Source organism: Corvus hawaiiensis, chromosome 1, assembly GCF_020740725.1.
Source record: "Corvus hawaiiensis isolate bCorHaw1 chromosome 1, bCorHaw1.pri.cur, whole genome shotgun sequence".
Taxonomy (NCBI): domain Eukaryota; kingdom Metazoa; phylum Chordata; class Aves; order Passeriformes; family Corvidae; genus Corvus; species Corvus hawaiiensis.
Window position 1 is genome coordinate 96,253,319 of NC_063213.1, and position 23,427 is coordinate 96,276,745.

Genomic DNA, 23,427 nt, shown 5'->3' on the forward strand with positions numbered 1-23,427 from the left:
AGGATCCGGCCCCGCAGGATACCCGCACGTCGGGGGGCCCTGCCCCTGCGCCCCCCGGGGGATGTGTGGGACTGGGGAGGACGGGGGCCGTACCCCGCTGTGGGGCCGGAGCCGCAGCCGCTGTGGAGCCGGGGATGGCGGCGTGCACTAGGAGCCCGGGGGGATCACTGAGGAGGGCGATGAGGGTCGCCCCCCGGAGCCCCCCGACCCGCCCGTGCCACCCCACCCCCTTCCCAGCAGCCCCTGCTCCCAGCCCCCCCTTTTCCCTCCAGGACTACACGTCCCGTCATGCCCGGGCTTAAAGCGGCTCTGCCGCCCCCCCGCCCCCGCCCGGCGCCCCGCAGCTCGGCCCCGGGACCCCCGGGGGGTTCAGCCTGGCCGCCCCCCACCCCCCAGCCCCGTGGGTACTCCCCTCCCTGGGCTGCACAGGCGGTGGAGTGACACCCGGGGGACGAGGGGGAGGGGGGTCTCCAGGGCTTCCAGGAGAGGAGGGTCCCCAAGGGATGAAGGTTTCCATGGGAGGGGTGTACCCAGGGGATGGTTTCCCATACTCGGGGTATGCAGGCAACACCCAGGGAAGGGGGATCCCCAAGGGCCAGCGGCTCTCAGGGCACGGTGTTGCTCAGAATGGGGACAACAAGGAGACAGTGCTACCCCGGGAATGGGGATGCCCAGGGGAGGGTGGTTCCCAGGGATAGTGGTCCCCAGGTAATGAGAGTCCCCAGGGAATGGTGGCCCCCAGGGAATGGTGGCCCCCAGGGAATGGTGCTACCCAGAACACGGAGGAGTGCGACACCTGGGACTGCTGGTGGGTGTCCCCACAGACCCCGGTGGACCCCTGGACCTCTCACTGTCCCTGATCCCCATAGGCCTGTGGTCCTCCTAGCCCCCATTGATCCCCTGGTCCCTGTGTCACCCTGGGGCCCTCATTCGCATGGCTGGCGGTCCCAGCGTGGCGGGGCAGCAGCAGCGTGACGGTTCCCCCGTCCCTCCCCGCCTGTTCTGTACACTTTATCCTCAGCAAACACAGCACGGCCAAGGCCCCCCGCAACTGTCTGCCCGCGATAAGGCCGTGGCCGAGCTCGCCTGCCCCCGGACCACGGGGCTCGGCCATCTCAACACAACACCACGTCATGTCCCCAAATCCCCCCACCCGAGGCTGCCTGGCATCCCCCCATCCCAGTGAGGAAACTGAGGCAGGGCTGGAGTTTGCCTGTGGCCCCTCTGGAGCATGGACAGGCACCTCTCACACTCATCACCAGCCCCCCGTCCCCCTTGAGGTGCCCCCAGTGCCACCACAGGTCTCTCTGCACTGCCCCAGCAGGGTGGGGACCCCATGCACTGTGGCAGAGCCCGACTGGGGGGATTTGGGATTGAGAGGGGCCGTGCTGTTCTCGGGGCGCAGGCAGTCGGCCGGAACACGCTCATTAAAATTCATCCCGCTGCTCTGCGGCAGAGACACTAAATATAGCCCCAAGTCAGCAGTGGTGCCCCCCCGGACCCCCAGGAAGGGGATGACACCAGGCATCTCCATTCCCAGCATTAGACACCCCCATGGGGCAGCACCCACCACCAGCTGAGCGGTCCGGATGGCCCCATGGGGGTGTCCCCCCGCCCCAGATCAGATCCTTCACACCCCACCAAACACCAATCACCAGCCATGTGCCCCCCAGCAGGACGCGGCACCAGAGCTCCCGGCCGTCCCTGTGACCCCGTGGGAAGGGGAAACCCCCCACGCTGGCCCCTGCTCACCCTTCGCCTGCCCCCGGCGCTGGGAACGGCCCCAGCCCCTTCCGGCCCCCCCGGCCCCAGGCCGGAGGCAGCTGTGCCGGGGCGCCCTGCCAAGGCGCCGAGGCCTCGACGCCTTCCCCCCGCCCGGCCGCCCCCGCGGCGCCCCGGGGAGCTGCGACCCCCCGAGCACACCCTGCCACCCCCCCACCATGCCAGGGCCACCACCCCCTGCCCCCAAACTCTGGGAGTGCTGTGCCGGGGGGGTGTCCAGCAGCGCCCCTCTGATCCCCTCCTGCCTGGGGACCCCCGTGGTGTTTGTTCCCCCGCCAGCTGTGGGAAGTGGGCCCCCCCTGCACAGGAAATCCCTCCTCGTGGATAGGGCTCCCCCCGGTGGGACCCCCCCGCTGCCGGGGTCCCCCCCCCCCCCCCCCCGCTGCCGGGGCCCCTCGCCGGCTGGGCAGCCGCTTGCCCGCCTAATCCCGGCCCCGGCACGGGGGGATTTGCTGCGCCCCGGCCCCATGAATGATTAACCGGGGAATTAAGGGGCCGCGAAGCCCCCCTGAACAGGGCTGGGGGGTGTCGGGGGGGAAGTGGGTGACTGAGCTCCCACCCCAGCACCCTGGGGGCCTCCACCCTGCTCTTGAGCCTTGGGGGGTTCCCCTGGGGTTCTCTCCTGGGGGGTTCTGGGGGTACTGAGAGTGTTGGGGGTGCTGAGGGTTTGGGGGGGACTGGGTGTGTTGAGGCCTGGGGCTTGCAGGGTGTTCTGGGGGTGCTGGAGGTGGTGGGGGGCTACTGGGGGCATTCTGGGGGTGTTGGGGTGCTGGGAGTACTGAGGGTGTTGGGGTTCTGGGGGGCTGGGGTTTGTGGGGGGCTGCCCCCCGTCCCAGCTCCCCATCCTCCTGTTGCCACGGCAACGGCTGGCACCATCCCTGGGGATATTTTTAGCTGCTGGTACTGCAGGGAGGGGGTGGGGGGCAGCCCAGGCCCATGGCTGTGACACGTGTGTGCACACGCGTGTCTGCGGCACACAGCCGTGCACACCCCTGTGTGCCCACCCCTGCACAGGTACCTGTGTGCACACCTGCCCGGGGCTGTTGGTGTCGGCACGCGTGTGCAGGGACACACACACACACACACACACACACACACACACACGCACACACACTCCCGCACATCCACACGCGTGCAGACACCTGCCTGTGTCACACGCAGCCCTCAGTGCACACCTGTGGTTGCACACCTACACGTGCACACCCCTGTGCTCACACACACACCTGTGGGCACACCTGTGCTCACGTGTGCGTGCGTGCATGAACACCTGTGCACATCTGTGCACGCACACACAATGCCACGTGTGTGCACACACCGACACACTTGCACACGCACACGGCCGTGCTGGGACACCCGTGCTGCCACCCCAAAGCCTTCACACACTCACCCCTTTGCACCCTGTTTGCACATTCCACATTTTTACACTCACCGCGTGTTTGTACATCCCCTGTTTTCACACTCACCCTATTTTTGCACGCCCCCTCATTTTCACACACGTACCATGTTTGCACCCTCCCCCCATGTTTGTACCCCCCCCACCTTTTCACACCCCTACTATTTGCACACCCACCCCTGTTTGCACACCTCCGTGTTTGCAACCCGTCATTTTCACACCCCCCCTGTGTTTGCACACTCACCCTATTTGCACACTCACCCCCGGTGTTTGCACAGTCGAGTCCTATTTCCACACTCACCCCCATGTTTCAACACAAACACACCCCGTGTTTGCCCACTCTTCCCCGTTTGCTCACCCACACGGTGCTTGTACTCTCACCTCGGTGTTTGCACACTCGCCCCCGTTTCCACCCACCCTTTGCACACTCACTCCCTCCCCCGCCCGCCCTCTCCCCCCCGAACTACCATTCCCATCACCCCCCGTGCCCGCCCTGCCCCGCCGCCCAATCAGCGTGCGGTTTGTTGACAGGTGCCGCCATGGCGGTGCCCAGGCGCTGAGGGCGGCGCCGGGCCACGGTGGGAGACGGCGGGACCCGGCGGGACCTGCGGGCACCGGACCTCGGGGGGCTCCGGGGGGCTCCGGGGCGGCTCCGAGCTCCCCCAGCCCCAGGGAGCGGGCGGACCCCCAGCTGCGCCCCTCCGAAGCCGCTGGGCCGCCTACCCGCGCTCCCCGGCCCGCTCTGCCTTGCCCGGCAGCGTCAGGGCTCCGTCCCGCTCGCCTTGAGCTCTCCGTCCGTAGGGGGACCATGAAGGTGGTGAACCTGAAGCAGGCCATCCTGCAGGCCTGGAAGGAGCGCTGGAGCGACTATCAATGGGCCATAAACATGAAGCGATTCTTCCCCCGCGGAGCCACCTGGGACATCCTCAACCTGGCAGGTCCGGGGGGAGGCGGGGGGGCTCCCCCTCTTTACTGGGCACACAGCGGTGTTTTGGGGGTCTCCACGAGGGCAGTGGGTTGTTTCCCCTAGTGTTCCCCTCTCTGGGGTGCAGACAGGGGTGTTTTGGGGGTTTTTGTTGCATTTTGGGCCCCCCCCCTTTCCCACACCACTTTTCACGCCAAAATGCCCATTCCCAACCACTTCAGCCCATTCCCGACTGTTCCCCCACCCCTTTCCCACCCCACTGGCTCTGTTTTGGGGTCATTCCCTCCGTTTTTCCCCATGGGAAGGTTCAGGGGTCAGCACAGCCTGGCTTTTGGGACAAGGGGAGCAGCTTTGAGTTGAGCCAGGAGAGAATTAGGTTGGAAATTAGGGGAAATTTCTTCATGGAAGGGGTGGTTATGTGTTGGAACAGGTTGTGGTGGAGTCACCATGTGGATATGGCTCTTGGGGGCTTGGGTTAGTGGTGAGATGCTCTTGGAGGTCTTCCCAGCCTTAATGATTCCCCAATTTCCTGATTCTAGCATTGCACAGGAGCCAGGTGCTGCTCCCAAGGCTGCTTCCCACCCTGGCTTCCCAGCCCAACTCAAGGGCATTTCACACAAATCCTGCCAAAGGCTAGGACTGGTTTAAAGATTTGCCAGGCTCTCCTGCTAATTATAGAAACTTGGTGCTGGGATTTTCCCCATGCAGTGAGTCCCTGGATAAATAAACAGAGCTGGGGGTTGCTGCTCCAGGGGGTTTTAAAGGAACCAGCCCCACACAGGCAGCAGCTCTCACTGCTCTGAGTATGGGGATCTTTCCCCTGTGGATGTTTTTCCCCTCCCTCCATGCTCCCAGTGGATTTTCTGTCAGTGTCTGGTTTTTGTCACCTCCTGTCCCCACTGCTGAGCTGCCCCAGCTGGATTTGTCCTCTCCAAGGTGAGGCTGGAGGGGCCAAGTGGAGCTGTGGCCATGGGGAGATGGATTTGCTCTGGATTTATTTGCTGGGGGTGGGGGTGGTTGGCTCAAGGGCTGGTCCTGCTGCTGCCCAGCTGGTCCCCGGGGCTCCCTGGTGCCTGTTCCCACCCTGGTGGCACTGGCTCCTGCTCTGCTGGCAGCAAGGCCTGTGGGATGCTTGGCATGGGCTTGTCTGTGTATCCCCAAAAACAGAGCCAGAGATGATAATTCTTTCTTATTTCTGCAGGAACAGGTTTCTCCTGGCCCACATTTAGCTAGGGCTCAGTGGCTTTGTTGGGGGCAGCTCCTATGCCAGGAGGGGAAGGAGCCGTGTCCCCTTTTCCTTTTGGGAGCCACAAGGGCAGGATGCCGGCCCCGACTGTGAGCATTGTGTGCACACAGGGAGAGCCCATTCCCGAGGTCCCAATGGCTGGAACAGCAGCTCCCTTCCTCACCACAGCCCCCGGAGCTGTCCTTTCCCAAGCTCATGCCTTTCAGCTTGGAAGTACAAAGGAGGGAAAGCTGGCACGAGCTGCTGGGATCACGGCAGGGCCCGGCAGATCGCTGCTGACACGTCTGCAGCGGGGAGCAGCATGTGGCTGGCTCGTGGTGACACTCTGGGATGGGCTGGGGAGGGGACGGCTGCCACCAGCCTTCTGTCCTCATCCCAGACGCTCTTGGCCCAGGATTCAGCCTTGGAGCAAGACCCAGGGAGTCTCCTGCTCCTGCACTCGGCATCCGGCGGTGGCTCCTCCTCCTCGGCTTTGGGGCGACAACTTCCCACCCGGCTGCTACTCCCCCTTTTACATCTGGGTGCTCTGACCTACTTGCAGCCCACGCCACAGCCCGGGGCCTGCTCGGGGAGGTGCTTCCTGCACTCTGCCATGGTTCAAATGGGCAATTAAAGGCTTGGCTGAGCAGATGGGACGGGCAGAGCCCCTCGGGCCACCGAGGGCCAGACGGGCAGGGCTGCACCCAGTGCAGGGGACTGGTGGCCCCAAGCTCAGCCCCAAGTGCCCAGGCAAAAGCCATTCGGTGGAGGCTGCAGGAGCCTCCTGGCAAGAAGTGGGAGGGAGGGGAATGTGGAGAGCAGCAGCAGCAATTTTGGGGCTGGAGTGCCCAGGGAGAGCAGTGTTAGCAGGAGGCTGTGTGCTCTGCCTGAATTATTCACCGGCCTGTGCCCGTCAGGGATTAGAAAGTTGTGGGATTCAGTGAATTTAGGAGAACACTGGTGTGGAGTTGCTGTGGTTGGTACAGTTGGACTTTGCTTCCCTGTGGGATGAGGGCAGAACAGTGTGTCTGTGTGTCCCCATGTGCTGACCTGGGACCCTCTTTCCTTGCAGAGGCTCTGCTGGAGCAGGCCATGATCGGGCCGTCCCCAAACCCACTCATCTTGTCCTACCTGAAATACGCCATCAGCTCCCAGGTAAGGACCTGCTGGTGCTGCTGGGGGTCACCTTGCAGCCTCAGTGAGGGCAAAGCTACTGGGGTGTTGTTGGTGGGCAGGCACCCCAAATCCCCATGTGAGCCTCTCTGGGGCTGGGCAGGCACCCCAAATCCCCATGTGAGCCTCTCCTGGGCCGGGGCAGGCAGTGAAGGGCTCAGCGCGTGCCCTGGGCAGGGATGTTTCCATAAATAGCCTCCGCCATTGCCCGGGGTGGGAATTCTGCCCCCCGAGAGTCTCTGCACTCGCTGTGAGCTCCACGCTTTCATATCCCGGCATTTAATATCGCCTGAAGTTTGTGTGAAACACATCAGTGATCACCTAAAAATGTCTGTTTGGATTTGTGCCGGGTCAGCGCCCCGGCCCCAGCCCCGTCTGCGGTGACAGGCAGCGGGGCCGTGCCCTGACCTTGCCGTTCCTCAGCAACGAGCACGGTGCTGGCACATAGCCCCTGTGACACCGCGCTTGTTTTGGCTTTCTCTGTTGTAGATGGTGTCTTATTCCACGGTGCTGACGGCCATCAGCAAGGTACGGCTCTGGCAGGTGCTCTCAGAGGTTTTGCTCCTTACCCACAACCCCACGAATCCCTTTCCCTCCCCACAGCTCCCACCAAACGTAGGTCAAGTGGAAAGCGATGTCCTGGGCTGAGTCAGCAGCGGGCAGCCGGCGCGGATTAGCACCCGAGCCTTTCTGTGTCCCCCTGGGGATGGGCTGCCGTAGGTCCCAGTGGGTTTTGGGGGTGTGAATGCCTGGTCCCTCTGCCCTGAGGGGCCTGGCAGGCTCCTGCCCTGCGTGTAACCCCATCCCAACCGCTGGAAACCACATCCTGCCGCGGTCAGCGGTGCTGGCAGCGCTGTGGAGATCGGAGCTGGCCGTGGAGGAGCTGCCAGGGCCTGGGCCATGCAGCTGCAGCCACACACCATGCTCAGCTGTGGCTTCCCACGGGTGCTTGGTGTCCCTGTGCTGCTTCCATGGGGACAAGCCCTCCATGGCTGCCTCTGCTTGGTGTTGGGAAGCCCCTCACAGGCTGTGACAGACCCCCCACTCCCTTCCTTGTCAGGCTGACCTCAGGCCCCCTACTCAGGGTGACCAAAGGAGGAATGATTTCAGGGAGAATGGTTTCTCTTCCTCCACCTCGTTGTCGTTATGGGGGTGGGAGGAGAACGCCGCTGGCAGTCAGCGTTGAAAATTTTGGGGGATTGCAGGCTGAGCTCGGAGTTGTGCCGTGAAGCCCTGGCGAGGTGGGGACCCCTCCAGCGGGCCCGGTGCCGATCCGGGGGGGAAGGATGCGCTCCCAGGGGAGGGTAAAGCAGAGCCCACCCCAGCTCTGCTCCGAAGGGCTCGGGCTCGTTGCTGTTACCCGGTGCCGCGTCGCTGCCCGTTCGGAGGGGCGGGCACAGCGCTGACCTTGACAGCCGAGCCTTCCTCCTTCAGCACAGCGTGGGCCCAGCGCGGAGCTGCGGGCAAGCTCCGGCCCGGCGGGGCTCCCCATCTGCTCTGGGAGGAGGCGGGGGGGCCGCGCTTCTGCTGCCTCCCGCCCCCAGCCCCGCGGCCAGCCGGGCTGTTGGCGCTGCCAGCCCCACCGAGCCGGGGGTGGGCAGGGGGCTGGCGTCCGGCCACCACTGCCGCGCCAGGGCAGCGCAGCCCCGGCCGGAGGCTGCAGAGAAAACGCAGCCCCGGCCCTGCTGCCGCGGCCCCACCGCCTCTCACCACCCCGGGAGGGCACGACCTGGCCGACAGACAGTCCTGACCTACTTCTCATTCAAGTGGCTTCTGGGCAGCTGCCAGGGGGAGTGTCCTGTGGCCGCAGCGCCTGGCCCGGCCCTGGAGGAAGGGCTTGAGCTTGTTTCGGGAGCTGCCGGAGCAGCCCCCATCTGAAGTCTCTCTGTGTTCCCCTGCTCTAGTTCGATGACTTCTCCCGGGACTTGTGTGTCCAGTCGCTCTTGGAGATCATGGACATGTTCTGTGACCGCCTCAGGTACTGTGTGACGTTCCAGCGCTGCCATCTCTGCCCTGGCTGTGCCATGGGCAGAACCAGGAGTCAGCGGAGCCTGGGGGTCCTGTCTGATCCCAGGATACTCACCGTGGCAGAGGAAGGCAGGTTCCCCCGCCAGCTCTGTGTCCATTCTCAAGTTGCTGCCTTGTGAGTGGCAGCACAGGGACAGAAGAAGGAATCCAAACCCCACCAGCTTTGTGGGAAGCTGCAGGAAACCCCCCCCTATTCTGGGATAAACCTCACCATTGTTTTCCTGCCCAGCTCAGGTAGATGGGGTGGGGTGGGTGTAAGACCCATGGTCCGAGGGTCTCCGTTTCCTTTCCCTCTGCACCTTCCCAGGCCCTGGCTGTGTGTCCCAGTCTGGTCCTGCCTGTGCTGCCCCAGGCGCTGCCTTGTTTTTTTCCTTTATGCTCTTCCGCTGGTGTTGCAGGACCCAGGGGAGTCCAGACAACTCAGGCCACAAAAACTTTTTTAGAAAGCTCAGAAATCTTCCTGTTAACCCCTGACAGCCTCTTCTGGGAGGTGAGAGCATGCGGCAGGGAGGATGAGGAAGGCTCTTCAATGAGATGAAATGAAGCAGCAGCAATGAATATGCATCAGTGGCAGATGTTGACAAGGAGCTGTCGCTGGCCAACTGCAGAGCCGGCCCTTAATCCGCTCCTGCCTGCTCTGATCCTCTGCTTAATTTGATCAAAACTTCTGGCCCCAATGATTTGTGCATCAGGAGGGGAAAGCGTTCACCTCTCGCAGTGTACTGATCGATGCTGAGCCTCTCTTAGCAAGATAATTTGATTAAAAGCTTGGAAAGTTTCCCTGTAGTGGAGTGGCCAGCGAGGAGGCTGCATGGCGGGGGGTGGGGATGTCTCCTTCCCCCTGGCACAGCGGGAACACTGGTGGGATGAGCAGGCTGGGATCTGCAGCAGAGGAGTGGGCTGGAAGCGCGGGACCTGGTTTTGGGTTCCCCAGCCTACCCTGTGTCTGTGCCTCAGTTTCCCCACACACAGTGAGGATATTCCCGCTTCTCTCCTGTCCCAGCTGCCACGGCAAAGCCGAGGAGTGCATCAGCCTGTGCCGGGCGCTGCTGAGTGCCCTCACCTGGCTCCTGCGCTGCGCTGCCTTCTACGCCGAGAAGGTGAAGGAGCCACTGGAGCAGGCGGCGGCGGAGAACCAGCTGAAGATGTGCCTGGAGCGGCTGGAGAAGGTGCTCAGCAGCACCAAGAACCGTGCCCTGATCCACATCGCCAAGCTGGAGGAGACGTGTACGTCCCTGCCCCGCGCGCTGGCCCTGGGGAGATGTCACTGCCACCTCTCCCTTCCCCCTGCCCGGCTCCTGCCGCATTGTCCCTGCGGCTCCAAGCCTATCCATCTTCCAGCCCTGTTGCTGTAACCGTCTCCTCCCTGGCTCTGTGCCACCCTCTGCCCCCTCCCCTCCGTGCTGCCCTTGGAAGAGGAGCAGAATTAATGTGAAGGCTGTGTGAGCTGTTCTGGGCGCGTGGCAAGCCCTGTGCTCCGACAGCCTGGCACAGCCCCACGCCTTCATCTGTGCCTGTGTCTGGCCAGGGGGCTGTGCCAGGCTGGGCTTGGGATGGGAGCTGCTGGGGGCACACAGACCCCCGGGTTGGGGCTGCATCACCAGGAGGGACCCCCAGCCTCTTCAGCCCCTCTGCTGCTGTAGGCCTTGGAGTTGGCCTGCCTGGCTTCCCCGTGTGCCACTGTCCCCTCGCTGAATCCCTGCCTTCCCTTCCCAGCCTCCTGGAGCACCGTGGAGCAGTCCCTCGTCAAGCTGGGGGAGAACCTGAACAACCTTGGCAGCTCCCCACTGCGGAGCCAGGCTGATGACTGCGTCTCCCTCATCAAGAGGTGGCTGTGTTCTGCTGCCCCGTGGGCTTGAGGGGCAAAATGGGTCTGAGCCCCACTCTGAGTCCCCCAGACTCCCTGCTCTGAGGGCTGAGAGCCTCCTGCCTCCCTCCACACTGGCTCCCGGCTTCCCTGTCCCTTCCCAGCTCAGATCCCTGATCCAGCAGGGGCTTCCCAGTGGAGAGGGGTCAGGGCTAGTGGTGACTTGTTGCAGAAGAGTCTTACCCAGGGGTTGCTCCTCTGGTGACCCTGGGACCCTTTACCATCCCTCAGCTACTCTGGCCACACCAGAGCTGCTGTTCCTGCTCTGGATCCCCCTGGAATTGCTCCCAGGGCCTGAGGGCTTGGCTGTGCCTTGGAACTCCCAGGCACAGGTGTTCCAGTGTCCTGCCCCAGGGCAGCAAAGGTCAGAGGCTTGGCCAGGGAATGGGAGTGGGACAGGAGGAGCAGGAATCTGTCCCTTCAGGGCTCCAGTGACCCTGGGCTGTCCTTTCCCACCCAGCATCCCCACCATGCTCTCAGTCCACTCGGAGCAGCTGAACAAGACAGGCTTCCCCACTGTGCACGCTGTGGTGCTGCTGGAGGGCACCATGAACCTCACGGGAGAGACCCAGCCACTGGTGGAGCAGCTGATGATGGTGAAGAGGATGCAGGTACAGAAGTGACAGCGTGTTCTCTTGCTCAGGCAGCCTGGGGCTGTGGGGCCTGGCCACAGCTCCATGCCATGTGTCTCCTTGTGCTGGTCCTGGTCCAAGGGAGCAGTGGAAGCCCATCAACACCTCTGCAGGGGTTCAGGGTTTGGCTGTGGTGGGGGGATGTGCTTTGCTGCCAGCCCAGCACTGGGAGGGCTTGTGTGTGTGCCCCACAGCGCATCCCCTCCCCGCTCTTTGTGCTGGAGATCTGGAAAGCCTGTTTTGTGGGCCTCATCGAGTGTCCCGAGGGCACGGAGGAGCTCAAGTGGACAGCTTTCACCTTCCTGAAGGTAGGGCCCAGCTGCAGCCCCGAGTCCCTGCCCTTTTCCTGCACGTCTGGCTCCTGCTGAGCCCTGAGCTCTGCCAGAGCAATCAGTCCTTCTCTCTTGCAGTGTGCCCTTCACCCACAGTGTGCCCCTTGGGGTGCCCCCCCCACGCCAAAATGTGCCCCTTGGGGTGCCCCCCCACCCCAAAATGTGCCCCTTAAGGTGTCCCACACCCCACAGTATGCCCCCCACAGCTCACCATGTGCTCCTCAGGGTGCCTCCACTCCCCACAATGTGCCCCTTGGGGTCCATCCCACCTGAGCCCACCCCAGCCCTCCTGTCACCCACTGAGCAGGAGTCCAGGGGCCTCCTTTCAGCCCAGCCTCACTTTGTTTGGCAGAGTGGGTTTTCCTGAGGTGTTGTGGGGGAAATGTGGCTCCAGGTGATGGTGGAAGGACACTGCCGAGGGGAACAGGGGCACAAAATCCCCTGGGTGCACACACTGCTCCAGAAATGCTCCTTTCCTGGGGCTGGGAGAGCAGCTGTGTGCAGCTGTGTTGGTGTGGGCTGGTGCTGCTGGGGGGTCCCAGCTGTGGAATGGGGACTGCCCTGATGTCACTCTGTGCCCTGTGTCTTTCAGATGCCCCAAGTGCTGGTTAAACTCAAGAAGTATCCCCAGGGGGACAAGGTGAGTCTGGAGGGCCATCTGTGGGGCCTGTGTGTGTCACGGTGGTGCTGTGCCTGGCCTGCACGGGGAAATGGTCCCTGTCCCAAGAACCTTCCCTAACAGAGCAGGTGGGGGCAGGGAGGGTGGGCCTGTGCCAGCAGCATGGTGAGCTGAGTGCCTGGCTTTGTGTTTGCCAGGATTTCACTGAGGACGTGAACTGTGCCTTCGAGTTCCTGCTGAAGTTGACCCCTCTGCTCGACAAAGCTGACCAGCGCTGCAAGTGAGTGTTCACCATGGCCAGAGCTGCCACGTGGCCACATGCCACAACCACCCTGTCCCCGCTGCAGGGTGCTGGGGCAGCTCCTGGCAGGGCTGGGTTAGTTTCTGATCCCTTTTCTTCTTCCTGAGGCCTTGCTGCTGCCACATGAGTGAAGCAGTGAGTGTGTGACATCTGAGTCACATGTGACACCCAGAGCTGCTCTGGACCCTGCAGCACCCTCAGAGGGGTGGGACAGGGCCAGGAGGGCAGCTCAGGAGTCCCCCTGCCCTGTGGCACTGTCTGGGGTGGCAGGAATGCTCTCCTTGGGGCTACAGCTCTCCTCTCTCTTCCAGCTGCAACTGCATGAGCCTGCTCCTGCAGGAGTGCAGCAAGCAGGGTCTGCTCTCTGAGGCCAACATGAACAACCTCATCGACAAACGGTACAGCCACACCAAAGTCTGGGAAACCCCCAGAAGTGGGGTTGGAGCACCTGGTTTTGGGGGGGGGAGCATGAGGGAGCAGCTGTGCTGACACTGGGGGACTGCAATTGGGACGTGGCGGCCTGGAGGGTTGGGCTGCTGCTTTTGGGACAGGTTGGGTACAGGCAGAGTCTGTCCCCTCAGAGAGGCAGCTGGTGGTGGCCTGGGGCAGTGGCTGTCCCTTGGGGCTGCCAGTGGTGGAGAGAGGGAGGCAGGTGATGGATTCCTACACACTGGCCCTTCTTTGGGGTCCCCCAGGGCGGCAGACAAGGAAAATTCTCCGTCCCTGAAATCGGCCGAGAACGCCAACATCCAGCCAAACCCGGGGCTCATCCTGAGGGCTGAGCCCACTGTCACCAACATCCTGAAGGTGAGTCCCCTTCTGCAGCTGTGCTGGGCTGGCTGGGCTCAGCCCTGGAGCCCCTGACCAGCAGCATCAGTCTACCAGGCAGCCAGGGCAGTTGGGAGGTGCCAGATCTCCCCCTGCCCTGGGGGGGAGTAGTGGAGAAAACACAGGAGCCTTGCTGCTCCATTGTGGAGATTAGGAGCTCCCCTCCTCCTTCCCAGGAAGCTGGAGGAGCTGTCAGGTGGCATGTCATCAGTGCCAGCAGCCTGAGCCCCGCCAGCTCTGCCCATCCCGCTGCTTCCTGTGTGCATCTCCCCTGTTCCCTGGAGACTCCCCACGTCCTTGTGTACTCTGGTGGTTTTGCTGCTGCTGAGTGACAAGGGATGTTTTCCTGCTGATGGCAGGGGCTCAGAGGTCTCCATCCCACCTCTCCCAAATCCAGCAGGTCCCTGCTCCTCAAGGTCTTTTGCAGCTGATCAACTCTGTGCCCCAAAAGCTGGAGTTTGTGGCTGCTCTGTAGCACACATTCCCCATGACTTCTCTTTCCTCTTACTTTTTTGCTTGTAGACCATGGATGCAGATCACTCCAAGTCCCCTGAGGGCCTCCTGGGGGTCCTGGGTCACATGCTGTCTGGGAAGAGCCTGGACTTGCTGCTGGCAGCGGCAGCGGCCACTGGGAAGCTGAAATCCTTCGCTCGGAAGTTCGTCAAGTGAGTGTCCGCTTGCATGGCACTGTGACTGGTGACCAGGGGACTGGGGGGAGCAGGCAGCCCCCTAAACTGCCCCTTAGACAGGACTGGATGTGCCTCTGCCCCTGTGGAGCCCTGGGGTGGGCTGGGATCTCAGGGAGGCTGCACCCCACAGCACCTTTTCTTTGCGTGAACAGGGCAAAGAATTGGAGCCAGGTTGGTCTAGGGGTGTTCAGAGAACTGAAGGCCATGGCAGAGCCCCAGACCCAGGGCTGTGTGTCCCTGCTGTCCCCAGACACATGTGTCCTGCTTGGTGCACACACACCAGCACACACGTGGGGCTGTGTGATGGGCTCCCCTGAGGTGACTTGACCCACACCAGCCTCAGGGTGCATGGGGGGGCCTGTTTGGGGGTCTCTGCTCCGAAACGTCCACAGAGCTGGCTCTGGGGAGAGCCCTTGGTGTGGGATGAGCAGCGTGGCCAGACCTGAGTGGCCACAGGGAGTGGACACAGGGAGGAGGTGACTTGTCCCTGCAGTGCTGGAGGGTGTCCGCAGAGCCAGGCCTCACGTCTCCTGCCCCTCTGTGCTGGGATGGAGTCTGGGGGGGTTCTGCAGGCCAGGCAGCCCTCTGCTCGTCTCGGGGTTGGGAATTGTCTGGTTGGACTGATGATGCTTTGCTGCCACTCTCTGCCCCTCCAGGCTGAATGAATTCACCAAGCAAATCACCGGAGAAATCTGTAAGTGTGTGTGCGTCTGTGCATGGGGTGATTGGAGCTGTGCCCCCCCTGCTGCCTGTGCTAGGATGTTCTGGGGCCTGGCTGGATTAAACTGGGACTGGCTGTGGTGCCAGAGCAAGCTGAGCTGTGCCAGGCTGTGGGGGTGCTGGCAGGGAGGGGGCCATGTGCCAGCAGGGATCTGGGCTCCTGGAGACGTGCTGCCTTCGTGTGCGTGTCCATCCCAAATGTGGGGTGTTCCCAAGGGCTCCCTCTCCCCAGCTGAGCCCGGGGGCCCCTTGGCTCCCTCCCTGGAAGGGGTGATGTGTCAGCACAGCCCAGATAAGGACTCTGACTCTGTGTGATGAAACTTGCAGAGTGCTCTGACCTTCCATGGCAAGGGGGGCCCCGCTTGGGCTGGGGCTGCCCAGAGGGAGGCTGGAGCTGCTCTGAGGGCTCAAGCAGAGGCAGATGAGGTGGGGGGAGGCACTTGGCACATCCCCTTGTTCTCACAGAAGCACTGTGGGGGTTAGAAAAGCTGTGTGGGGGAAGCAGGGCCTCGGCCCCCGCGCTCGTGGGGTTCTGCCTCCCTCGCCCTGCCGAGGCCAGAGAGCCTCAAGGTCTTTATTTCTCCTCCCTCAGCCAAGAGTGGCCCAGTCCGGGCTCTGCTCTTTGACATCTCCTTCCTCATGCTGTGCCATGTGGCCCAGACCTATGGCTCAGAGGTAAGGATCCTCCGAGGGGATGAGAGGATGGGACTGGATCCTGTGAGGGAGGGAAGGATGGGGCTGTGTCCTCCGAGGGGCTCTCACCCTGCCAGCTCAGCCCCTGCGCTGCTGCAGCCTTTCAGCCTCCTCTAGTGGCCAGCCTGCCAGTGTCCCCACTGTCCCTGCAGCCACTCCACAGGCCAGGGCACAGCACCCAGCGCCTGCCACCTGGAAATCTCTCCCTGGAGCTCTGTGGGTGCCAGGTGATGGAGTGGGACTGGCTGTCGCCTCCCTGAGGACTTGGGCTGTGCTGCATTGATGGGCAGTGGGATCAATGGGAATGCTGTTTCCAACAGCCGTGGAGCTCACCAGGCTCCTCCCAGTTTGCCCCTCCAGTCTGGCACTGGTTAGGTGGGGGGTCACACGGCCAGGCAGCCCTCCCTCATCCAAGGAGGAACTCAGCCCTGCTCAGGAAGCAGCACTTTGGTTGCATGAAAATTTTCCAGGTTTCGACATCTGTGTGTGTTTGGAGGCGAAACGATACCGAAACACTGGGAATGCGGAGAAGGGGGGGAGAGAGGGGTCCTGCCCAGCCAGCCCTGGGAGCAGGGAGGGGGGACCAGGCAGGGACGGATGTGCCCAGGGCTGTCCAATGAGATCTCATCCCCCTCTCCCAGCCCAGTGGCTTTCCTGCCCAGCTGCTGCTGAACAGATGTGCAAAACTTTTTTTGGACAAAAATAGTGTCCCCTGGGTGACACAGGCTGAGGGGAGGAAGTGACGTGTGGGGTTCCCAGCTCATGGCCCCCACAGGACCCTCCCAGCTGGGCTGTGCAACCCCAGCCCTGGGGACCCTGTGAGGGGCTTGATGGGACGGGGGGACAAGGGACGTGTTTGAGCAGGATGCGGTGACCCCGTGGCCACACTCGCAGCTGGCCTGGCATCTCTCCTCTGAGCTGGGCTGTGTTCTGCTGGGGAGGCCCCTGGTATTGGGGGAAACCACAGCCCGCAGATGGGAAACCAGTGCCTTACTGGGGGCTGACCAGTGCCTTACTGGAGGCAGACCAGTGCCTGTCTCTCCCTCCAGGCCACAGGGCGGCGCTGTTCCCACGGCCATGAGCACCCCCGGGTGGGGACAGACCGCAGGGTGGGGGTCAGGCCCCAGGGTGGGGGTCCCCAGCAGGGTCCCTGCAGCATGCAGACCCCGTGCCGGTTCCTTTCCAGGTGATCCTGTCAGATTCCAACCCTCCGGGTGAGGTGCCCTTCTTCGAGACCTGGATGCTGACCTGCATGCCCGAGGAGGGGAAGATCCTCAACCCCGATCACCCCTGCTTCCGCCCGGATTCCACCAAGGTGGAGTCCCTGGTTGCCCTTCTCAACAACTCCTCTGAGATGAAGCTGGTGTAAGAGCCCACCCATGTGCCTACCCTGCCATGCCTGGGAGGGACCCCCAGCCCAGCTCCCCTGCCCCATAGCTGTGCCTGAATCCCCATCTGCCCCCAACAGGCAGATGAAGTGGCACGAGGTGTGTCTGAGCATCTCAGCCGCCATCCTGGAGATCCTCAACGCCTGGGAGAATGGAGTCCTCACCTTTGAGTCGATCCAGGTGGGGCTGGTGGGGGACTGTGCTGTGTACTGAGGCGGGGCCAAGACTCCAGAAGCTGTGGGGTACCCTGTTCTCCTGCTGTGATCTCTCTGACAGCCACCTCGGAGCTTGCTGTGACTTTTGAGTGGGCATCTGATGTGGCTCCAGCCCCTCATTCCTGCTCCAAACTGTCCTGTGGGTGGCAATGGGACTGGCAGGGACAGTGTCACCCATGGAGGAGAGAAGGGCTTGGACCCTGCAGTCGGGACCCACAGCCCTGGGAGGTGCTGGCTGCGCGTCCACCTGGCTGTGCTCATCTTCTGCTCTGTCTGCTCTCCTAGAAAATCACGGACAACATCAAGGGGAAGGTGTGCAGCATGGCGGTGTGTGCTGTGGCCTGGCTGGTGGCTCATGTCCGCATGCTGGGCCTGGATGAGCGGGAGAAGTCCCTGCAGATGATCCGGCAGCTCGCCACCCCCCTGTACGGAGAGAACACGCTCCAGTTCTACAACGAGCGGTGAGCTTGGGGACACGGGCCTGTTCTTGCCCTGCTGCCACTTCCCAGAACCACATCTCCTGCCCTGCTTCCCCTTTTCCACTTCCTGATGCTGTGCCATCTCCTGCCCTGCTTCTGCCTCCCAGTGCCATGGCCTCCTGCCCTGATTCCACTTCCTGATCTCATGTCATCTCCTGCCCTTCTTCCTCTTCCCAGTGCCATGCCATCTTCCCTGTTTCTGCTTCCCAGTGCCATGTCATCTCCTGCCCTGATTCCACTTTCCAGTGATGTTGTCTCCTGCCCTTCTTCCTCTTCCCAGTGCCATGCTATCTTCCCTGTTTCTGCTTCCCAGTGCCATGTCATCTCCTGCCCTGCTTCCACTTCCCAGTGCTGTGTCATCTCCTGTTTCCATTTCTTGGTGCTGTGCCATCTCCTGCCCAGCTCCAACTTCCCGGTGCCGTGCCCTTCTCTGCCCCACTGTCCCTTCCCAGTGCCCCCTGACGCTGTCTCTCCTCCTCAGCGTGGTGATCATGAGCTCCATCCTGGAGCACATGTGTGCAGACGTCCTGCAGCAAACGGCCACGCAGATCAAATTCCCTTCCACTGGCATGGACACCATTCCCTACTGGAATCTTCTGCCCCCCAAGAAGCCCATCAAGGAGGTGCTGACCGGTGTGTTCACCAAAGTGCTGGAGAAGGGCTGGGTCGACAGCCGCTCCATCCATATCTTCGACACCCTGCTGCACATGGGAGGGGTCTACTGGTTCTGCAACAACCTGGTCAAGGTACGAGGGGGCAAGAGGGACCCCCAGTGCTGGGCGGGGTGCTGAGGCCAGGACTGGTGGGTCTAGTTTGTGTTCCCAGTGTCCTGGGTGTCCCTGGGCTGGGCGCTGGGACAGTTTTGGCACTGGAGGGGAGTGGAGCAGGCCCACCTCTCCCCCCCTGCCGTGCAGGAGCTGCTGAAGGAGACGCGGAAGGAGCACACGCTGAGGGCCGTGGAGCTGCTCTATGCCATCTTCTGCCTGGACATGCAGCAGCTGACGCTGACACTGCTGGGCCACATCCTGCCCAACCTGCTGACAGACTCCTCCAAGTGGCACACCCTCATGGACCCCCCCGGGAAGGCCCTGGCCAAGTAAGACCCCAGACCCATGGAGACTGTCTCCTCAAGGCCTGTTTGGGGAGATGGGGGAGTGATCTGTGCTGGGATGAGGGTCCAGCTGCCCAAATCCCACTCTGGCTCCAACAGTTCCCACTCTGGTCCCCATTCCCTGCTGTCCCCGCTCTGAGAAGGGACCTGTTGTGTCCCATCCCAGCTCACTCTCTGGGCTCTGCCACTCCCCCTGCTCACACCCTGTCCTCAGATGGGCTGGCAGCACCTGGCTGTGTCCCTGCTCTGTCCCCAGGCTCTCTGTGTGGTGTGCCCTGAGCTCCTACTCCTCCCACAACAAGGGCCAGGCCTCGGCCCGGCAGAAGAAGAGGCACCGGGAGGACATCGAGGTGTGTCTGGGTGGAGCAGGGGCTGGCTGAGGGCTCTCTGTGCCCAAAAGCAGCAGTGGTTGGGGGAGGTGAGGGTGACAGGAGTGGGTGGGTGAAGCCAGACTCCCTGCCCAGCTTCTCTGGGCTCTCTGAGACCTTCCAACCTTAAAATCCAGGATTCTCCCTTCTGTTTTCTGGGCAAGGGGCTGTAATGAGCTGGTCAGTATGTGTCTGGCCCCACCCAGGCTGGGGTGCTCTGGGTGAACAGAGATCAGATCCTGGGCCGTGGGGCTGTGCAGAGCCCAGGGTGGGTCACCACCCCCGTGCAGGGTGAAGGGCTGGTGGGGCTGACCCCCCTGTCCCCCCAGGATTACATCAGCCTGTTCCCCCTGGATGACACACAGCCCTCCAAGCTCATGCGGCTGCTCAGCTCCAATGAGGAGGATTCCAACATCCTCTCCAGCCCCAGTAAGTGCACGAGGGGAGGGGGGACGGCTCCCCTGCCTCGCTGTCCCTTTTGGGTGTGAAATGTGTATTTGCATAAAAACCCTTCCCTTCCCAAACCAGCCGGGTGAGGATTTAGAGCTCTCAAGTGGTTTTTGAGTTATCTTGGAGTTTTTTCATTTGCGGAAGGCCAATTTCTTTATTTTTCTGATCAGAACAACTTAAAAGGGTGAGGTTAAACCTTCCCTTCGTGCCAGTGCCCCCCAGCCCAGCACCCCACACCCAAGGGGCTCAGGGGGGGGCTTTGTGTCCCTCCAGCCACCCCGCATGGGACCACAGCTGGAGGTGACATTCCTGGTGTCTGGGGCCAAATCCTGACATTCCACTGCTGTTAACAAGGCTGGAGTGGAGCGGATGAGGCCCCGCCGGTCACATCCGTGTCCCTGCAGTGTCACGGGTTGCGGCAGCTCCGGCGGGACTTGCTGGAAGGGGTCCACGTCCTACCCAGTGGGTGCTGTCACAGCTCCCACATGCATTGTCCACACTCCTGGGCAGTGAGTCAGGACATTCCCAGGTTGTTTCTCTCCTTATCCCAAATTACTCTATATATTAGTTTTCGACACATCCATTGACCTTCGGTTTCAGTTGGTTTCATTACTGTCGAAATATGGGCTTTTCCCTTTATTTCACTTATCTTCTTTTACCTCCTGAGGCAGCAGTCCCACCTCTTCCCAGTGACATTCAGGACTTTTTTGGGCTATTTGCTGCAGTGATGTGGAAATGCCGCTTCCTGCAGCCACCACGTAACTCATGTGATTCCATGAGAAAAGTGTGGGAGGGCTTTCTTTTTTTGGTGAGCATCCTCAGAGCAGCACAAGGTGGATCCTGCAGATTTGGGCAGGGGCTGTGGGCCATGGGGTGCACAAGAGCCTTCCCAAGGGGATTCTCATCCCGTTGGAGCGGACCTGACCCAGTTCTTCCACAGGAGCGCCCAGCAGCACTTCACAGCTGGGGTCAGCTCAATCCTCCTGGTCTGTCCCAGGATTTGCTGCTAGATTTGGACGTGCCTCAGCGCTGATAGCTGGATTGCGCCCTGACAGTGAGATGGGAGGGCTGCTGTGCAGCTGTTGAACATCTGGCTCTCACACAGGATGTGTAACTTGTGTGTTGCTGCTGTTCTCCTCTGCTCCCGTTCGTGACACCACGAATCACACCCCAAAAGCAGTGTGGGGAACCCATTAGGGCTCCGTGTGGGCTGGCAGAGGGGACAGGGACAGGGCAGAGACCATCTGTGCTGTGTTTCTGGGGTGCCCCATTGGCACAGACTGTTGGGTACGGGGGGCCTAAACCTCTTCTGCACGACAGGGTTGCCTCATGGCAAAGCCCCTCCTAGAGCTGGGTGACCTCGAGTGGCCAGAGCTGGCTGGGGTGGGCACATTGGCTTGACCAAAGGGGCCATGAGGCTGTTCCTGACTCTCTGCTCCTGCCCACAGATCGCTCCATGAGCAGCTCACTCTCTGCCTCCCAGCTCCACACCGTCAGCATGAGGGACCCGCTGAACCGGGTGCTGGGTAAGGTGGGGATGGGTCTGTGGGGTCACATCCAACCACTGGGACACCAGTGGGAAGTTCAGGCCACCCCTGGCCTCCCAGAAGTGACCTGACTGTTGATCGATCTCTGTGTGACCTGACTGTTGATCTCTCTCTGTGTAACCTGGCTGTTGATCTCTCTCTGTCCCCACAGCAAACCTCTTCCTGCTCATCTCTTCCATCCTGGGGGCCAAGACAGCCGGCACCCACACCCAGTTTGTCCAGTGGTTCATGGAGGAGTGTGTGGAGTGCCTGGAGCAGGGCAGCCGTGGGAGCATCCTCCAGTTCATGCCCTTCACCATGGTGGGTCCAGTGGCTGTGACACGCCTGGGGGTGCACCAGGGTCCCGTGGGATGGGCACATCCCAGGGTCCTGCTGACACTCACCTGTGCTTCTTCTCTGTCCCTGGGCAGGTTTCAGAGCTGGTGAAGGTGTCCACCATGTCCAGTCCCAAAATCGTCCTGGCCATCACTGACCTCAGCCTGCCCCTGGGCCGCCGCGTCGCCGCCAAGGCCATTGCTGCGCTGTGAGCGGGGCTGCTCCGGCCAGGGGGGATCCTTGAGGATCCCTGGGATCTCACTGATCATCTGGATGGCTGGGACGGCCTCTGTCAGTGCAGCTGCTGGAGGCTGCTCCCTCGGCACACGGAGCTGTCTCCTTGCTCTGCCTCATGGCACCTTTGAGACTGAAACACCCCCTATTTTTTTTTATTCTATAAGTCAATCCTTTTGTAGAACCAGCTTTTGCCTCATCTGTGGTTGGGGTCCTGGGACTCCCCAAAACCCCTCGATTCTGGGGGTGATGGGGAGCCAGCAGCCAAGTCCTGTGCTGGGCAGGGGGGGATCCCTGTCCCGGACCTCAGAGTGGGTGGTGGGCTGCCCGTGGTGCTCCGGCCGGGAGCGGGTGCTGCCGTGGGTAGGGCAGGGATGCTTCCCTGCTGTGCTGTCAGCCACAAGCGGGGTCTTGTTGGGAATTCCTCCCAGTGAGTGTGAGTTTTTGTTGGAATTCCTTCCCATGAGTGTGAGCTCTTGGAATTCCTCCCCGTGAGTTCCGTCCGCGGTGAGCACGGCACTGGCAGTGGGTGAGTAACTGTGGCCTCGCCAGCACCACACTGGCTTCGTGCTGGGACAGGCTCCTCTGGGACTGTCCCCACACCCTGTCAACTGCTCCAGCAGTGAATCCTCCCGGCGCTGTCACCAACTCCTGTCCCCGAGGGGATGGCAGGGCCAGGGCCGCTGCACCTCTGCTCCTTCCACTGGTGTTGACTCACAAGAAAGGGGAAAGCGGGGCCAGCGGGCCCCAGCCCTTCCCTCAGGGCGCTGTGACTGATCCCACTCCCGGGGCTGGGCTGTGCCTCTGCCCCCTTGGCACCAGTGGGGTTCCCAGCCCTGTTTGGGGGCTCCAAGGGGAGATGAGGCTCAGAGGGATCCTGGCGCAATGCCGCAGGGGTTGGGTCAGTGCTGGCCGAGGAAGAGGCAGCAGGGACGGTGACTCAGGGCCAGGCTGACCCCATCTGATCCCGGGATGAGCTCAGCTCCTGGCAGCTCCCAGGCTTTGCCGGAGGGAGAGACCCCAATGCACTTGGGGTAGCTGTGCGTGTTGCTGGTCCTTGGCCTTCACACAGAGCATCTTCCCCCTTCCCGCTGCTCCCAGGGCTCCAGCCCCTGGTCGCAATCCGGGGTCAGCCGGGAGCAGCTGCGGGGCTGGGTGGGGCAGATAACGGAGCCGTGGCACGCACCGGGATGGGTTGGGATGGCCTCACCGGACCTGACAGCTGCGTGAATCCCTCCCTGAGCTGGCACCGACCTGCCCGGGCACCTCTGCTTGTCCAGGGGCGGCCCTTTACCGTTAGCCCGGAGCAAAGAGCAGGACCGGGCGCTTGTGGCCTTCCCGGCTCTGTCAATATTTGCCGAGGCAGCCCCGTGCCTGGCGTTGGCACTGGCGCTTCCCCTTACAGGAAGGGGCTGGAGCGGGAGAAGGGGGTTTTCTGTAAGCACCCGTGAGGCGGGGGAGGGAGGGAGCTGCTGCCCGTGGAGTGTGTGCAGCCAAATGCCCCTGGGCGAGGGCTTCCCCCTGGCAGTTTGCGACCGTGGGGTTCCTGCCTGTGCCAGCCCCTTCCCAGGGCTGGAAGTTGCGGGGAGGCAGGAAACTGTGAGCCCTGGCACCCCCAGCACTGGGCTCTGTCCCTGTGTGGCTGGGATGAGTGTGGTGAGGGATGCTGGTGGTCATGGGATGTGAGCGTGGGCCCAGTGGCAGGAAATGGGACTGGTGAAGCTGGGACAGCCCAGGGTGGGCAAACACCCATTGGGGAGAGGCTGGGGGTGCCCTTAGGGGCTTTCTGGGGCAGGGAAGATGCCCAGGGGTCTTCTGACATTACTCAGCCACATCGGGGCTGCCCCTTTGTCCATCCACTCTGCCTTCCTCACTGCTGAACGCCTCCTCCCACCGTGACAGCTCTGCGAGGGCCCTGGGCACATCCCTGGGCAGCTCTGGGGCAGCTTCCCTGTGTGACAGCAGCAGCAGAAGGGTGGTTAGGGACCCCCGGTGCCACCAGCCCAAGGATGAGCCCACAAACCAGCTCTGGGCATGGTGCCGGTGCCCTCAGCGGGCGCTGCCAGCGCAGGCGGCTTCCGGAGCTTTCTAGGAATCGGCTCTTGCCCAAGCA

At 62.3% G+C, this 23,427-nt stretch overlaps 1 protein-coding gene across 2 annotated transcripts; it reads left to right on the plus strand.

Moving 5' to 3' along the window:
• The first annotated feature begins 3,711 nt into the window (after positions 1-3,711).
• Positions 3,712-21,501, plus strand: MED24 (mediator complex subunit 24). 2 transcript variants are annotated; one of them, XM_048317696.1, is made up of 25 exons: positions 3,712-4,113; positions 6,398-6,480; positions 6,988-7,026; positions 8,403-8,476; positions 9,530-9,753; positions 10,243-10,354; positions 10,854-11,004; positions 11,220-11,333; positions 11,950-11,997; positions 12,174-12,256; positions 12,589-12,675; positions 12,973-13,084; positions 13,628-13,770; positions 14,451-14,488; positions 15,107-15,189; positions 16,394-16,572; positions 16,676-16,775; positions 17,096-17,271; positions 17,771-18,035; positions 18,204-18,385; positions 18,657-18,750; positions 19,098-19,197; positions 20,667-20,744; positions 20,917-21,065; positions 21,176-21,501. In XM_048317696.1, the coding sequence occupies exons 1-25, from the start codon at positions 3,984-3,986 to the stop codon at positions 21,290-21,292; spliced, it is 2,961 nt and encodes a 986-aa protein (XP_048173653.1). In that variant the 5' UTR covers positions 3,712-3,983; the 3' UTR covers positions 21,293-21,501. The 2 variants fall into 2 exon arrangements, with proteins under 2 accessions (XP_048173653.1, XP_048173662.1); XM_048317705.1 differs by lacking the exon at positions 3,712-4,113 and adding an exon at positions 4,931-5,036.
• The last annotated feature ends 1,926 nt before the right edge of the window (positions 21,502-23,427 follow it).

Excerpts from the sequence above, each read along its gene's own strand:
- MED24 (XM_048317696.1), top strand. The coding sequence starts at position 3,984 with ATGAAGGTGGTGAACCTGAAGCAGGCCATCCTGCAGGCCTGGAAGGAG. Across the intron at positions 11,005-11,219 it reads TGATGGTGAAGAGGATGCAG|CGCATCCCCTCCCCGCTCTT; the intron begins GTACAGAAGTGA and ends TGTGCCCCACAG. Across the intron at positions 21,066-21,175 it reads AGTTCATGCCCTTCACCATG|GTTTCAGAGCTGGTGAAGGT; the intron begins GTGGGTCCAGTG and ends GTCCCTGGGCAG.